Source organism: Thrips palmi, unplaced genomic scaffold (genome assembly GCF_012932325.1).
Source record: "Thrips palmi isolate BJ-2018 unplaced genomic scaffold, TpBJ-2018v1 HiC_scaffold_2, whole genome shotgun sequence".
Taxonomy (NCBI): Eukaryota; Metazoa; Arthropoda; class Insecta; order Thysanoptera; family Thripidae; genus Thrips; species Thrips palmi.
The window spans coordinates 1,067,799-1,083,876 of record NW_023144629.1 but is presented as its reverse complement, the minus strand read 5'-3'; the positions used below and the strand labels follow the sequence as shown (position 1 = coordinate 1,083,876).

At 55.6% G+C, this 16,078-nt stretch overlaps 1 protein-coding gene across 1 annotated transcript in view; it reads right to left on the bottom strand.

The window, feature by feature from the left end:
* Window positions 1-937: 937 nt before the first annotated feature.
* Window positions 938-16,078, bottom strand: part of LOC117647324 — a 52,001-nt gene continuing 36,860 nt past the window's right edge. The window contains exons 4-7 of the mRNA XM_034389044.1: window positions 3,574-3,684; window positions 3,180-3,231; window positions 2,835-3,024; window positions 938-1,145 (exon numbers count right to left, since the gene is read on the bottom strand). Of these exons, the coding sequence (XP_034244935.1) occupies window positions 938-1,145; window positions 2,835-3,024; window positions 3,180-3,231; window positions 3,574-3,678 (555 nt within the window). The 5' untranslated portion in view covers window positions 3,679-3,684. The remainder of the gene's footprint in view (window positions 1,146-2,834; window positions 3,025-3,179; window positions 3,232-3,573; window positions 3,685-16,078) is intronic.

The following is a 16,078-nucleotide window of genomic DNA, read 5'->3' as shown; positions in this document are numbered from 1 at the left end:
CACGTGGAGAGAGAGAGAGAGAGAGAGAGAGAGAGAGAGAGAGAGGAGAGGAGAGGAGAGAGAGAGAAAAGAGAGAGAGGGGGGGGGGAGAGAGAGAGAGAGAGACCTCTACAATAACTTAATGACCTCAAGTCGCGCCTTATTCGCGGCATAGTCGCGACGACACACACACACAGACACACACACACACAGAGACAGCGCCGTGCCGCACACAGACAGATGGACAGAGATGTGCTCTCTGTGAATGCAGCACATTGTTTGTCTTTTGTATCTTTGTGCACGGGGGCCTAAGGGCCCGGCGGCCCCGCGCGCGTCGCTCCACTGTGCTCCGCTGTGCTGTGCCCCGCTCTGGCAGAGCACCTGAAAAGGCTCCGGTGTGGCTTTGTACACGGCGGGGCGGACGGGCGGCGCAGAGCGAAGCGCGCAACCCGAACGAGCCATTGCTCGAGCCGCGGCCACCGCGGAAACAGTCGGGGCACAGTGGGCCAGACGACCGGTGGAGGCGGACAAAACTCTAGACGCGTTTTGAGCTCCAGCGTCGCTAAATGGCACTCGAATCGAATGTGTGACCCCACCAATGGATTGCTCTCCGAACGAGGAATCCATTGGTGGGGTCACACGTTCGGTTCGAGTCCTGTTTAGCGACTCAGGAGCTCAAAACGCGTCTAGAGTTTTGTCCGCCTCCACCGGTCTTCTGGCCCACTGTGCGGGGCCCCGCGTCGCTCTGTCCCTCTCGCACCCACTCTGAACGCCCCACGAGTGCGAGAGCGACGGAATCCGTCTGCTGCTACAGTGTCGGGGCGATCGCGGACTTCACAGGCGGGCACACACACAGGCGCAGACGTCCTCACAGACACGCACTCACACACAGACGCGGTGCAGACGTCCTCACAGACGGCCACTCACACGGACGCTCGCACACAGACGCACGGGGCGCTTATCTGGACGCGCCGGCGAGCGAGTGCTTTCTGATTGCCAAACTACGGGACTTCGGCGCGGCCGGGCACGGCGAGACGCTCTGCTTCGCCTCGGCAGTGCGAGCTAGCAGTGTGCTCACCTGGAGCTGCCGCAGCATGGCCGCGAGCTGGCGTTCCCGCAGCTGCATCGAGGCCGCCGTCTCGTCGTTGGGTTCCTCGGGCGGACACCTGCAAGCAAGGTCGAGGGTTCAAACACCGCCCGTGCCGAGGGGGAAATCACTCTTAAAACCTGCGGCCCGACTATTACGTCTATTACGCTCTAATACACTGTGAAAATTTGAGTCGTCACTTGATGACAATTTCAAGGCTAATTTTCCTTACAAGGATGTCATCAAGTCACTTAATGAGACTGTTGTCACGCCCATGCTAAAAGTATAGGAGCTTTGATGAAAATGTCATCAATTTGTGACGAGATTGTCATCATTTCAAAGTGATGAAAATGTCATCCACGTTTTTGTCATAAAAAGACGACAAATTTTCACAGTGTGCGCCTCAAAATTATAGGAATTCAGCTGAAAACAGACCACAAACCATTAAAATAGATCAAATTTAGAGAATTTCTCTATTACGCTAATATTACGCACACTATTACGCGTGCTATTACAGACAGAATGACCCGACTATTACACGAGTTCGGCCTGTGCCGAACATTTTTTTTTCTTTCCTCAGACTGCAGGCAAACTGATGGCGAAAAATTAATTGGAACCCGGAATGTGCGTTTCGGATCTCCATCGGGAATTTCCGGAGTCTTTGATAAAAAAAAAAAAACACATTTTTAGTACTGTACCAACCGGCAATCCATTAAAAAATAGAAACATTTAGAGTTTCGGAATTTTCCAAAAGATCCTAGTCAAATTTTGGCCACGTTCTTCGGGACTTTTTGCTGAAGTTCTTAAGAGTCCGCTCAAAGCCTACAGTCTACACACCACTTTCAGCAAGTCATCAGTTGAAAACCATACACTTTTAGTCCACGCGTTTGTACACCACACATACCCGCACGCACACCCACGCACACATGGACACCCGTTAACGTTCATGAACCAGTTCACACGCACTCACACACACGCACACACACACACACCACGCTCGGGAGCACGTACATTGGACGCGGCCGGCGCCAGCACCATCGCCACTGCAACTGACTCATAACATTGTAGCGGCGGACCTCGCGGCGCGCAATTCGGACCGATAAGCACAATCGACCAATCCGCGTGCGTGTCTTGAATAAAAGGAGAGCGATCTCTCGGCGAGACGGGACGGGGCTCACCGCGACCCGACGGCGAGTCTCTCTCGTAAACGGTGGCGGCCGCGAGCGACTCCGACTCGAAAAAGGAACTTAGGACCGTTTCGACTCTACACACTCCACGCGTCTGTAGCTCTCACCGTTTGCCCAGAGATGGAGGCGGTCAAAGTCCTTGACGAAAATACGGAAAAACGGTTTATTCTGTGTCTCGTCGAACGCCAGACGAAAGTTACGTCAGGAGGTTTGTTCGCGTTGTCACGCCGTGCATCGGAAAAAGAAAGACTACAATAGGAAACGGCTTTCGGCGACCTTTAGAACAAAAGCGGCCACTACGCACTTCCACACTCACACACTCACACACAGGCTCACACTTAGGCACACACACACACACACACAACACACACACACACACACGCCGGCCGCCACGCGGCCTAATGACTGATTCATTCTTATCGATTCATCCCGCCAGCACGTGATCCGAGACCCAGCACGTGCCACAAAGCCACACCGCGGCGTCGGCGGTTTTTAAAATCATCGGAATTTGATGGTTCGACGTCACTAATTCCGTCTCAAGTTTTTTTTTTAATTTTTTTTTGACGCTGTTGGTGACTTACAGGTGGTCCTCAGGTGTGACGGCCTCCATGTCGTCCTTCATCATTTTAAAGGTGAGCTTCTTGAGCACGTGGTCCATGCTCCTCTTGCTGTGGATGTTGTTGTTGGTGATGGAGTTGTTGTTGTTGTTGAGGCCCGGCGCGCACTTGTCCACGGGCGTCGTCGGCGAGGAGGTGGCTCTGTCCTCGTCGTCTGGTACCGGGGAAATCATGGTTTTAGTTGAACGTGTATACGAAACGCCAAGAATCACTCACAAAAAATATAACTGACTGAGAAAATTTTAAAAAATTCGAAACAACAATTTTTTTATTTTTTTTTTTAAAATTGTGACAGCACTTTGTGTTTACCTCCGGATCGCTTCCTCTTGGCGGGGATCTCATGGTGGTCTAGCTCGACGCCCTGCAAGCACACAAGCCAAGCGGTCATCACCTCGGAACACGGTAAGTACACCAGAAAGTACAGAGCGAGACGGCAGTTCCGATAATTCCTTTTGAGAATGCACCGATCAATTACAGAGGCGAATAAATCGATTCGCGGGAAACCAACGGGAAACCAAACAAAAGCAAACAGAGAAAAAATGCCGGGTGAAGCACTTTCTCCTCTTTTATCGATACCCTCCGCGTTATCGGGGGGTCCACGACGTGCTACTACGTCGTTTCAAAGCCGTTTTACGTTGGCTTCTTTTAATTTAATTTTTAAAAATTTGTAGTAAGATGGCAAGCCGGTTTTTTTTTTAAATACCTTGGCGAAAAGGGCGTTGACGGCGTTGACGCTGGCCTCACACAGCGGAACCAACTCCACCAACTCCTGCAGCTTGGTGGGCGGTGACTTCCGCTTCGAGGCCATTTCGATCTGAAACAAAAGTCTTTCATCAGCGCACGCCGCGCACGCGCCCCGCCCGGCTGGCTGGCCCCGCCACCGGCCTCAGAGCAGCCTCCGAAGAAGGGAAGGGGGATTTGGGCCAAATTTGCCAGCGCAGCCAAAGTCTACCAGAGGCTCTAGGCCAACGCGTGGCGTGACAAAAAGGCACCTCGGCCGCCCCGGCCACGCCGCGGGGTCGTGGCGTTCTCGCAACACGCCCACCGCCACGAGGTTTTGTTTCAATTCCCACCATTTTCTTTCATCATCATCATCATCATCATCATCATCATCATCATCATCATCATCATCATCATCATCACCATCATAACCATCATACACCACTCATCACACACTCATCATCACATCATCATCATCATCATCATCATCATCATCATCCATCATCATCATCATCATCATCACCATCATCACCATCATAACCATCATCACCATCATAACCATCATAACCACCATCATCATCATCATCATCATCATCATCATCATCATCATCATCATCATCATCATCATCATCACCTTCTTCATCACCTTCTTCTTCATCTTCTTCTTCGTCCGTCTTTGCAGCCCTGCTCGAGCAGCTTGTGCGCTACAAGCGCAGCAGCAGCTCTGTCAAGTATTTATTCCGTTAGACGTCAAAGCAGAAAGGAGCTTCCCAATTAAGACAGGCGTGTGTGTGTGTGTCTATGTGTGTATGCATGTACGTGAGCGCGTGTGTCAGTGTGTGTGTGTGTGTTGTGTGTGTGTGTGTGTGTTTGTGCACAAGGAATCGCTGAACACACGCGGGCGACAACGGGGTAGCTTGCGTGGCGGGTCTCTCTCTCTCTCTCTCTCTCTCTCTCTCTCTCTCTCTCTCTCTCTCTCTCTCTCTCTCTCTCTCTCTCTCTCTCTCGCTCTGTCACCAACTCACACATGCACAAAATACCTTTCCAGCAGCGCGTCTCCTAATTTCCGCGAGCAAATCGAGTTAGTCTTGAAGACCCCTTGCGCCGCGCCTAGAGGCCGGCGTGGAGGCCGGCGGGCCAGCGCCCTCTAACGGTGTATTTCCTCCCCGAGCGGAAATTAGAAACGCCCGCCTGCAGGACCTTGCAAGTTAACTGTCGCAAACAGGCTTAATTGGTGCTGCCTGCTAGCCTTGCGCCTTTCCCTGGGCTGTAGTCGCTCCGTCTCTCTCGCACGCCCGCGGGCCGCGCCGCGAGTGCGACAGAGACGGAGCGACGTTTCGGATTCGGTCCGCAGGACCTAAGAAAGGGTAGTCGGGCCCAGGACTTACAAGGGAAGGTCCACATCCTCAATCCGTCCCGGTCCGTCCCGGTCCGTCCCGGTGGAGGCGGCGGCGCGAGGGGACTGGCTGTACAGTCACGCAAAGATTAAATGCCCCATTAATTTTTGGAGGGCAGGTCTAGGCAGGGCTAGGGCTTTAGGTAGGGGGCGCCCTTCCAAACAGGCGTGTCCTCACGCGTGGATAATTTTGAGACGTCCCCGCCGAGACGACTTCCACTGACGTGAGGCTACACCTGGGGAACAATGACGGCCTTCAAAGCGGCTTAGGTTCCATGAATCTAGAATTTTTTTTCTTTTTTTAGTTTCTCAAGTGGCGAAAATGGCGCGAAAAGGCGACGGGGCACGCGCGGCCGGAGTGTGGCCATGGTGTGGCGCATGTGACACGCATTTCACGCACGACGCGATAAGCGTATTGTGTCTGCCGCGGACCGAACGGCCCGACCGCGCTCGACCCCGACCCCGGCACCCCGCCCAGACGGCGGGCCCACTGGCCGGGCCCGCAGACCGACTCCGAGAGTCGTTTTCGTCGCTCTGTCTCTCTCGCACCAATACAAAACGCCCCGCGAGTGCGAGAGAGACAGAGCGACGAAAACGACTCTCGGAATCAGCCTGCAGGCCGAAGAAGACCCAGCCGGGGCCGGCCCGCCGAACCGCGCCGCGGCAGAGGGACTCCGAGTATCGCTTGTCGTTGTCTCTCTCGCACCTTTACAGGACGCCCTATCACTCTAGATCACCCTATCACTCTAGAAAATTCCCACCCCTCACTGGCGGTAACTTCGCACTGGCGGTGTCTAGATTTTACCGCCAACAGATAGGTGTAGGGTTGGACAGTCTACCACCAATAAGATTTGAAGTGACGACTGCGAGAGAGACAGAGCGACCAAGGCGACCCTCGGAATCAGTCGGCGGGCCACACGCCCGCTCGGCATGGCCGGCCGGCCCGGCCACGAGTGAGGAGTGAGCAGACCACCGGCAGGCCGGGCCGCCCAGACACAATGCGGCGCGAGCGAGCGACTCGGTTTGGACTTCGGACCGACCGGGTCCGCGGTGTGCCGTGGTGGACCCGGCGGTCCTAAGCGCCGAGTCGCCGTGTCGTCGCGGACAACGGTCGACTTTTCGATACATCGATCTCGAAAATCGACTCTCGACGCGACAGTGCTGCCGCCTGGGACTGGGCGACCGGCGGGGCGGTCAAAATTCGGGCGCGTTTGGGGAGCTCCAGTAAACGCGATTGGGACTCGAACCGAACGTGCGACCCCACGCAATGGATTCCTTCCGAAGAAAATTCTTTGGAGTTCAATTCGTTTCGACCTCGCTCGACTCGGGCGCCCAACGCCGCCAGACCGCCTCCACGCACGGGCTGCGGCCCCCTTGATGGAAGGACACGAGGCGGGATAATGGTCATCAGAATAGGATTGTGGCTCGTCTCCGGCGCGAGCCCCCCCCTGTAGCGCGAGGCCGCCGCTGCGGCGGAGAGACGCCGAAGCGCACGCAATGGATTCCAAGTTGCCCCAGGAAAACGTTTAGGAAGTTCAATTGTTGTGACCTCCGCCTCGCCGGCGCGAGCTCGCCTCTCCTCCGAGTGTCTCAGACTGAGAGCCGTTTTCGTCGCTCCGTCTCTCTCGCACTCACGGGGCGCGCCGTGCAGGTGCGAGAGAGACGGAGCGAGCAGGGAAGAAACGCGTCGAAAATCGAGGTGAAGATTGCCAGTGGCGGGGCGGCCCGCGCCGTGGCCCCGCCGTGGCCCCGCCCGGCGCTGAGAGATACAGATCAACACGCAAAGGGATCGCCCAGAAGGCTATTCCTGGCGCGGCCGCCGTTTTAAATTTTAGGGTTATTGTAACGCCGCCCATAAAAATATGACAGGTGAAGGCAAGGCGGGGTGCGAGCGACGGCGAGCAGCGCCGAGGGACGCGTGGGTGGCTGCCTCCCTGTGGCTTGTGTTGTTGGGTCCTCGGGACGACACACGAAAAAAAAAATACTTTGCTGTGGTGATTCACTTGTTTCGATAGGCTAAAGTCGAGGGGTGACCGACTGTAAAATTTTGTGTACAATGATTGTGTGAATGTGCAAGAATGTGCAAGATTTCTGGTGTTTTTGCCACACATGTTGCCTACTTACAGGCGTTTTTGGCTCCTGAATGTGGAATGTGGTCAAATTTTGTACAATGAATGTGGGAAGCTGTTCCCCCCTCGGCTAAAGTCGATAGCTTCGATCGAAAAGTCGACACTTGTAAACCGGAAGGCGGTTGCTACGACCGGAGGCACGTCAGTGGTCAAATGGGGCTTTGCCAGCGGCTGGTAGCGTAACACCTTGCAAGAAAGAGTGTCCCATTTTTATTTATTTTTTGCACTTTTATTCTTTGGCGTGTCGTGTCGCGGCTGCTGAAAGTCGGGTGCTGACTCATTTACGGCTCCCGAGGCAGCGGACACGACAAAGCGGTTCGGAACAGCGGCGCGAAAACACATCATTTCAGTGGGTACACCGCTAGAAACCAAAAACCGCGGCGCTGAATAAACAATTCTGCAAATTTAACCCCCAGGACTAGATTGCGCCGAAACCGGCTGAAACCCAAAGTGTTTTCTCAGTACACACTTGTAAGTGGGGTGCATTCAGCACTGAAAAACCAAGCGTGGTCTAGACCGCACCACTGGTGTGGTCAAATGGGTGCCATTTTGACTGCATCAGTTGGTGCTGTCTAGACCACATTTAGCCACGTTTGGTGCGGTCTAGACCACGTTTGGTGTGGTCTTCCCATGCAATGACCCCACCAAACGTGGTCTAGACCGCATCAACTGATGCGGTCAAAATGGCACCCATTTGACTACACCAGCTGTTGCGGTCTAGACCACGTTTGGTTTTTCAGTGAGGTCACACTTGCTCTATAGTAACAAACTCAAGTTTTCGAGGGTGGTTTCCTTGTTCCGAAAATACTCGGTAGAATGTGAACTTGGGCTTTAAGGTCGCACCTCCACCCTGTGTAGTGGGTGTGGGTGGGTAGGGTACAGCCTATCTGCCCCGTGAGTTCTCGCAAGGCACCGCCGCTTCGGCGCGGAGCGTTGCGAGTCCAAAGGCGCTGAAATATTGACTTCCGGGAGAGGCATCTGTAGGCAAAGATAGATATCCGCACACAGACACCGCGTCCGCGGCGCGCGCCATCTCCAGGGGCGAGAAGAATGCGGGGTGGAGGGGGGAGGGGGTTAAGCGGGGCTCAAAAGCTTTATTCGAGCAAATGGCGGGGGGCGGCGGGGGCGGCAGCAAGGGCGGGTGGCACAAGAAAAGGGTCCGCGCCATACAGAACGCGAATGAAAGGAATAAAATACAGACTTGGCGCGCAGTGGCGGCGGCGGCAGCGCGAGCGGCGATACAAAAGAAAACAAATTAGCTTTCGCCATTACGGGGCGAGGAACGGCGGAACGCACAGTAGACTGAGTCGCTCCGTCTCTCTCGCACTCACGGGGCGTCCCGCATGGGTGCGAGAGAGACACAGCGGCGCGGGGCGGACGGACGGGGCGCGGAGTTGTTCCGCGGAGCGTCTTGTGCGCCTCGCCTCCGGGACTGAGACTTGGTGTGCCGCGGAGAGCCATCCGGAACTTGGCACGCGACTCTGGACGCCCCGCCCCGCCCTCGCCGCTACAGTGTGAAGCAAAGATTGCTATGGCGACGCGACGCGGTCCTGCCGGAAACGATTGTTTCCGGGTGGCGGGGACGTCCCACCGACGCTGGAAGTTAAATGATGAAGCGAGCGGCCACCCCCGCAGTCCCCGGACGGACGGACGGACGGACAGACAGACAGACAGACAGACAGACAGACAGACAGACAGACAGACCGGGGCGCCCCCGGCACTGGAAGACCGGTCGCTTGATTGTCAAGCAGAGGGGAGATTCGCCGCTAAAATAATGCGCGAGCGTCATAAATTTGTGGGTTGGTGGTTTTTGTTGCGACTCTTCTCTCCGATGCCTATTATGTTCACTCGGCAATACTTTACCAACTTGGAAGGCTACTCGGTTCGCGTGACCGACCGACCTGTTTGCACACTGCTCAAAGTAAGGTGTGATGCGAATTGGGTGGGGCACACTGTAAATGTCTTGCGGTAAAAGGCTGCACCAACATATTATGGTGGGGATTTTCTCCATAATACCAACAAAATTCGTCAAAATATCTATAAGGTACAGTGAATTCTCAATGGTATGTTACGAGGTCAGCTTCACCATAATATGGAGAATCTTCACTGTAGAACATTAAGAGTGCATACTTTGAAATTCGGTACTCATCGTGACCGTTCCGAGACAAAAGCCTTACGCCCGTTTGCCATGCAAGATGCGGGGACCTCGTTCGGAATCGGGAATGCGGCGGAGTCAATTAAGGTTAGCAGGGGGTTGCCGATGACGGAGAGGGGGAGGGGGAAAGAGGGGGGGGGCTGAAGGTTGGACAGGGTCACTCATTGACATGCAAAGGCTCGCGCGCCACAAGGGCCAGTGTAAGCAGGGCTCAAGCTGCTGTCCCCCGCGACACAAAGGAGCGGCAACAAGGAGGAGAGGGAGGAGAGGGATGGAGGGGGAGTGGCGTAGGCAACCCGCCTCACTCTCGCGCACTGCGGGACTGCATACCCGCCGTCCGTCGGGCGCGTCACCGACCCGCGTACTGCTCTCTCTCTCTCTCTCTCTCTCTCTCTCTCTCTCTCTCTCTCTCTCTCTCTCTCTCTCTCTCTTTCTCTCTGTGTGGCCCCCGCCGCAAAGCCCTATACTATAGTTCGCGCACGCACAAAAGGCGCGGGAAAACACACACACACACTCAGCAGAGAGGGTGCGGCGGTGTGTGTGTGTGTGGCACGGCAGGCACACCCGAAAGGGAAATCCATGTGACCTTTTGCCGAGCGGATTGACTGAGTCTGTGCGTGCCAGTGTGCGTGCCTGTGTGTATGTGTGTGTGTGTGTGTGCGTGTGTGTGTGTGTGTGTGTGTGTGTGTGTGTGCGTGTGTGTGTGTGTGCGTGTGTGTGCGTGCGTGCGTGAGGGCGAGAGATCGCTGTTTGTGCTCGCATCCCTTTCAGAAAGTGGCGCTGTAAGGCAGCACACCGCGCGGCGCGGGTCCCAGTCCCTCTGTCGGCATCAGGTCAAACAAATGTCCCGGCCTGGCCCATGGTGGTGCGGTGGGCGCCGCGTAGCGCCTCACCCAGAGCCTCACCGCCACAGGCCGTGCCAGTCCTTCTCATCAGTCCCGCTTGTCCTGCCTCGTCCTGCCTTGTCCTGCCTTGTCCTGTCGCGACATCCAGGACCCACGAGGGGCCACACTAGCGCCATCGTCTAACGCGGAAAAAGGTGCCAACTGCCCAAAACTGCCCAAAACTGCGCGCGCACACACACACACACACACACACACGCACACACATACGCAACGGGGCGCATGTATTGGTCACCTGTTGGTGCAGGCAGAACCCACTGCGTTTGCACAAAGGGGCTTCTTGTCCTAGAAGTAAGTAAGTCACGTCAATGGTCGTCGCTTTAAACTTTGATTCCTGTGTGGTCTAATGGCAAATTGAGTTTTTTCTTTCCTGTCATTTTCCTGGTAAAAAAATCAATTTTTGGGATCAGTCGACTGTGTTGAAAATACTCCGCTCCCCGAGAAAGCTTGTCGTTTTTCCACGGAACTGGGTGGGACTGGGGCGGACTGGGGGGTTCTGTCCTCATCATGAGGGGGCTCGTGTCTCGGCCCAGCGGCTGCTAGCGGCCCCGGTGACACCGCGTTGTGTTTGGAAAACAATTGCCTCGCGTGGGAAGAAGGTGGCGGGGGGAGGGGGAGGGGAGCAGCGAGGAGAGAAATATGTGCTAAGCCGAAGCCGCAGAGAAGAAAAGCAAAGCGTGGTCCTTGTTGGCCCTTCCCCTTCTCTCTCTCTCTCTCTCGTCTCTCTCGCTGCGCGTCACCGCGTGGCCCCGCAGCGACCCGCTTCGATTCCTCCGTCGCCTTGTTCCCCGAGGCAATAACTCGACAGTGCAGCGAACCGCTTCCGAACGGGGTCGCGCTCTGTCTCTCTCGCACTCACAGGGGTGCCGCGGGGGGGGGGGGGGAGAGAGAGAGAGAGAGAGAGAGAGAGAGAGAGAGAGAGAGAGAGAGAGAACGCGTTCCCTCGGCGACTCCCTGTAAGCCAGCCAATGATTATTGCTCGCTCCGGAAGCGGGCGCGCCAAAGGTTTTGATTCGAGGGAAAATGACACAGAAGGGCGCTGCTGCACTGCAATGCCCTGGAGGGAGGTCCTTTCAAAGTGGAACTCAGTTCGATATGCTTGGTGGAAAAAGAATGAAAATATTTAGATTAATCGGTAATTTTAGTCTCGAAAGACTTTCGGTCGCGCAGATTTTTCCTGCTTGGAGTAGTGGGACGGTCGTCGGTCCCACAGAACGGAAAACCGGAAATCGGGAAACCAGAAAACCGGAAACACGCCATTTGGCGGATAATCTTTCATGGTGCCCTCCCCATCGCGTCGTCTTTTTTTTTTTTTTTTTTTTTGTCCGATTGCTGGTGTCTTTTCCGGAAAGTTTTGGCGCCGCTTGCCGCGAGGCTGGCCTTTCCGTTCGTTTCTGTCTCTGTCGCACTCGCGGGGCGCCGTGAGGGTGCGAGAGAGACAGAGAGAGGACAGGCCGGTCCAAAGGCCGGCCGGCCGGGCAGTGCGTCAAAGGCGGCAGAAGAAGAGGGAAGCCAGTCGAACGTTTACTTTTCAAACATCCCATCCCTTGCCTCCATCGCCTCGCGACGAGCCTCGCGAGGCCACTCGGCTATGAAATGAAAATCCTTTCCGCCGGACGCGCGGCAAAACAAACGTGCCCGAAAAGTATCGGGCCGGAACGCGGTGGTCAGGGCCAGAAAGGCGCCCAGAAAGCCCCAGCACAGTGGGCCAGAAGCCGGTGGAAGCGGCCAAAACTCTAGACGCGTTTTGAGCTCCAGAGTCGCTAACCAGGACTCGAACCGAACGTGTGACCCCACCAATGGGTTCCTCGTTCGGAGAGCAATCCATTGGTGGGGTCACACGTTCGGTTCGAGTCCCATTTAGCGACTCTGGAGCTCAGAACGCGTCTAGAGTTTTGGCCGCCTCCACCGGTCTTCTGGCCCACTGTGCGATGCGACCGCCAGAGGGCTCTCCAGCCGCCCTCTCCGGACAGATTCGCCCAGTGGAGTGGTCACTCTTGTCCGCGCGGGTCGCCCCTCCGGGAGGCACACACTTTCCGAGCAGTGTCCGCTCGGACTGTTTCCAGCACGCTGTTATACTTCATTCAGTGCGCTTTCGATTTATCGCAACGTTACTTGCAAAGGTTCCAGGCGGTCAATTATTTTTGAAGAGAAAGATAGGTGGCGGAGCACCTCAAAAAAATATTTCGGACGTTTCTTTTGTTGGCTCTGCGCATTCTTATCTGCACGGAGGCCCGTGTGCACTTGGGACTTGCTAGCGGGCTTGTCGATGCGAGGCTGCCTTCTAAATGAACAGGGCCCCGCACGCCTCTTGACGGCCACAACACACACACACACACACACAACACACACACACACACACACACACACGCACATACACACATTATGTTGGGAGGCACGTGAATCCGCGAGGCATGTATGAATAAAATCAAATTTGGTGTATAATAAATTATGAAAAGATGGGCTTGGGCGAGGCAAGGCCTTGCCTTTCGGCCCGTGGGCCCCAACAAACCCTTTCCGCACACACACATGTAGGAGGGCCAGTGCAGTGGCACGCTCTCTTAGGCCCCTCGCTGGGGCGATAACGAGTATACGAGAGGAAAATCCGACCGAAAATGCATTGAAATTTAATAATATTCGGCTGTGCTTCCTCCGCGAGCGCGGAGCGCGGGGCGGGCCAACCAAAATAAAGGCGAGTGTGTGTGTGTGTTTTGAACCCGGGACTTTCATGTGGTGCACGACTGTGTGCCGTACGAGTGCGGTGCGATGCGCAGGAGTGCGTTCCAGATAAAGAAAGAAGGAAAATGAAATGAGGAGTCCGTGTTCGAACCCGGGCTGGGGGGAAAAACACGGGGCCAATACTGTCACAGAAACAGAACTTTGATACCGCCACATTGGAAAACAACAGAGCTCCCTGTGCGCGCGGCCAAGCTTTCAAAGCGACTTCACTGTAAAAACACCTTTATGTGTCTAAGTTTTAGATACGTTTCAAGTGTAAAGGTATCATCTGCTAAAACTTCCGTACTTTTGTACGGGAAAGATACAGACGAACATAGTACGGAACTACGGAAAAAAGGGGCGGGGGCGGCCGGTCAAAACTAGCCAGCCCACTGATTTTGCCGCCCGCGATTCGTTATGTTGCAGGGAGTTTGGGCATTACGCCGCTCGGTACACATCATCAAGGACCGGGCGTGATTACGCCTAACCCGTTCGTTAGCACGGCCGGGGCGGGGCGGGCCGGGGCGGGGTGCTCCAATTTCATCAATCGGCTCGCCATTCTCACGACCCTCATTAAAGGTGTCCCAGAGGTAACAACATCGGTCCTGTTTCATCTTTTGGGAGGAAAAAAAATGGGAATTATTTCAAAATTTTATGAAAACTTAAGTTGCAATGTTTTTGTTTTTTTTTTCGTGGTGTGTGTGTGTGTGTGTGTGTGTGTGTGTGTGAGAGAGAGAGAGAGAAGAGAGAGAGAGAGAGAGAGAGAGAGAGAGAGAGAGAGTGACTTCATTCCCGCATTGTCAGTGTGGGGCCGTACGCGCGAAAGCATAGTGAAAGCATACTATAGCGAACGCCTCAAGTGCGCGGAGCGAAGAGACGTGATGACGACTCTGGAGGTTCGTTCGACCACTTCCACCCCGCCCCGCCCCACCCCGCCCCGCCGCGCCCCGGTTGCAGCTTGTCACTTCGACTTCCGCCGGCCTGGAAAGAGCTTAGGAAAGATTAATGGCGGAACACATTAGAGCGAGGCGAGGCCGGGCCGGGCCGCGACTAAGCCATCCCGGCCTCCGTCCAGCCTCCGTCCGGCCTCGTCCAGCCTCTGGCCGGCCGAAGGGAAGAAGGGAAGACGAGGCATTAGCGCGGCAAAAACGAGACAACGGCCGCCGATTAGCGCTGTCCCTGTCGCACTCGCGGGGCGCTCCGAAGGGGTGCGAGTGCGACGGCGCGACGCGAAGAAGCAACGGCCCCGCGCACCGCATCGCCCGATTCTGCCGAACCAGCCCAAGGGTAGAAAAAGAACCGCCCGCGCTGGTGACACGGTCAACTAAAGCCCGTTTCTTCTATTCCCACGCGCAAACGTGTGGTGTCATATTGACAAAAACGAGTCCTGTTTTTCGCTCGTTGCCTGAGCGCGTTGCCATGACGACGACAGCGGCGACTCGGCCGCTCCATATTGCTTGCGTATTACGATTTTATGGTGGCGGGGCCCTTCTAATCCGCAGCGAGCCCCCGTCGCCGCGCCGCCGGGCCGCCAGGACGTCACCACGAGCTGCTAATGACACTGTTCCCCCACCCCGGGCATCTTGACGCGAGATTGAGGGTATTTATTGTTTATTGGTCGGATCACGGTGGGCCTTGACGCCGAGAGGCTGGGAGGCCGACGAGAGAGGCCACTGGAAGGCTCTCCCCCACCCCCCTACCCCGCCTGATTGGCCGCCACGCCGCGCCACGCCGTGCGGTAATCCCCCGGCAGTGTAGGCAACGCGCCGACAGCCCCGGCCGCCGCACGGCCTATGCGCGCCGATGCAGGGGCCGGCCGGCCGCTGGACAGCCCGCCGCACCGCCGCCTGCCCGGCCGGTCTGTCTGCCTGTCTGTCTGCCTGTCTGTCTGTCTGCCTGTCTGTATGTCTGTCTGTCTGTCTGTCTGTCTGACTGTCTGCCTGTTTGTCTGTCTGTCTGTCTGACTGTCTGCCTGTTTGTCTGTCTGTCTGTCTGTCTGTCTGTCTGTCTGTCTGTCTGTCTGTCTGCCTGTCTGTATGCCTGTCTGTCTGTCTGCCTGTCTGTCTGTCTGTCTGTCTGTCTGCCTGCCTGTTTGTCTAGGACTCCGTCCGTCTATCTGCCTGCTTGTCTAGGACTCCGTCCGTCTGTTCGCCCCCTCGCCCCCCTCCGCGCCGCAAAGTACCCTTGCACGCTTTCTTCCGCCCGGCGCGCCGTCAAGCACTGTGCGAATATCATGTAAAATCATTAGGCGGGGCGGGGCGGGGCGGGGCGGGGCGGGGCGGGGCGCTGCACGGCGAGGCGCCGCCGCACAACGAACACTTAAACACAACACTTTGATGTCCTCCCTTTGGTTGCGCCTCGCCTAGCAGTGCCGCGGCGTTTGTCGCGCCTCTCAACGACCGCGAGCGCCAAATAAGAGGAGAGGAGAGGAAGAAAACTACAAATCGACAAACGTTCGTCAAAAAATAAACACAAAAAAAAATTGGAAAGCTGGAAAAAAAGAAGGAAACGCTGTTGATATCGCAAGTGTTTGAACCGTTGACAAAGCGCGCCGCGCGACACATGTGCGCCGATGTGTGTGTGTGTGTGGGTGTGTGTGTGTGCACGGCGAAATGAGGGAACAACAGCGGTACCGTCACCACGCGCACGCGTTCAACAACCAAGGGGTGTTGTGTTTCGTTTTGTCGCTGAAAATTCGCGCGAGATCTCTGTCAGTCAGTCAGTCTGTCTGTCCGCCCGTCTGTGTCTGTGTGCGTGTGTGTGTGTGTCAGTGTGTGCGTGTGTGTGTGTGTGTTGGTTGACGCGGCTTGCGCCTTTGTGAGCCATTAAGGACCACAGTGTAATGCAGTCATAATGAGCTATGCGCCTGATGGGATAGCGGCGAATCGGGTTGAGGAGGGGGGGGAGGCAAGGTGTGACAGTGGGGCGGTAACGAGTCGCCTGCCCTTAATTGCAGATAGGGCCACTCGCTTTATGCAAGCCGAGCTTCACAAGGCAATGCCTTCGCGTGAGTCTCCGTGAAAAAAAAAAATTAACAGTGCGGTGTGTTTGTTTGAGAAGATTCTTGTTCATGACACCAAGCTTGTCGTGCACTCAAGTTAAGGGTTTTTTTTTGTAGAATCTTTAAGTTCTGAACACCTAACGCCTGAAAAGTCAACCAAAAATTGTAAAAAAAAAACAACTTTTAA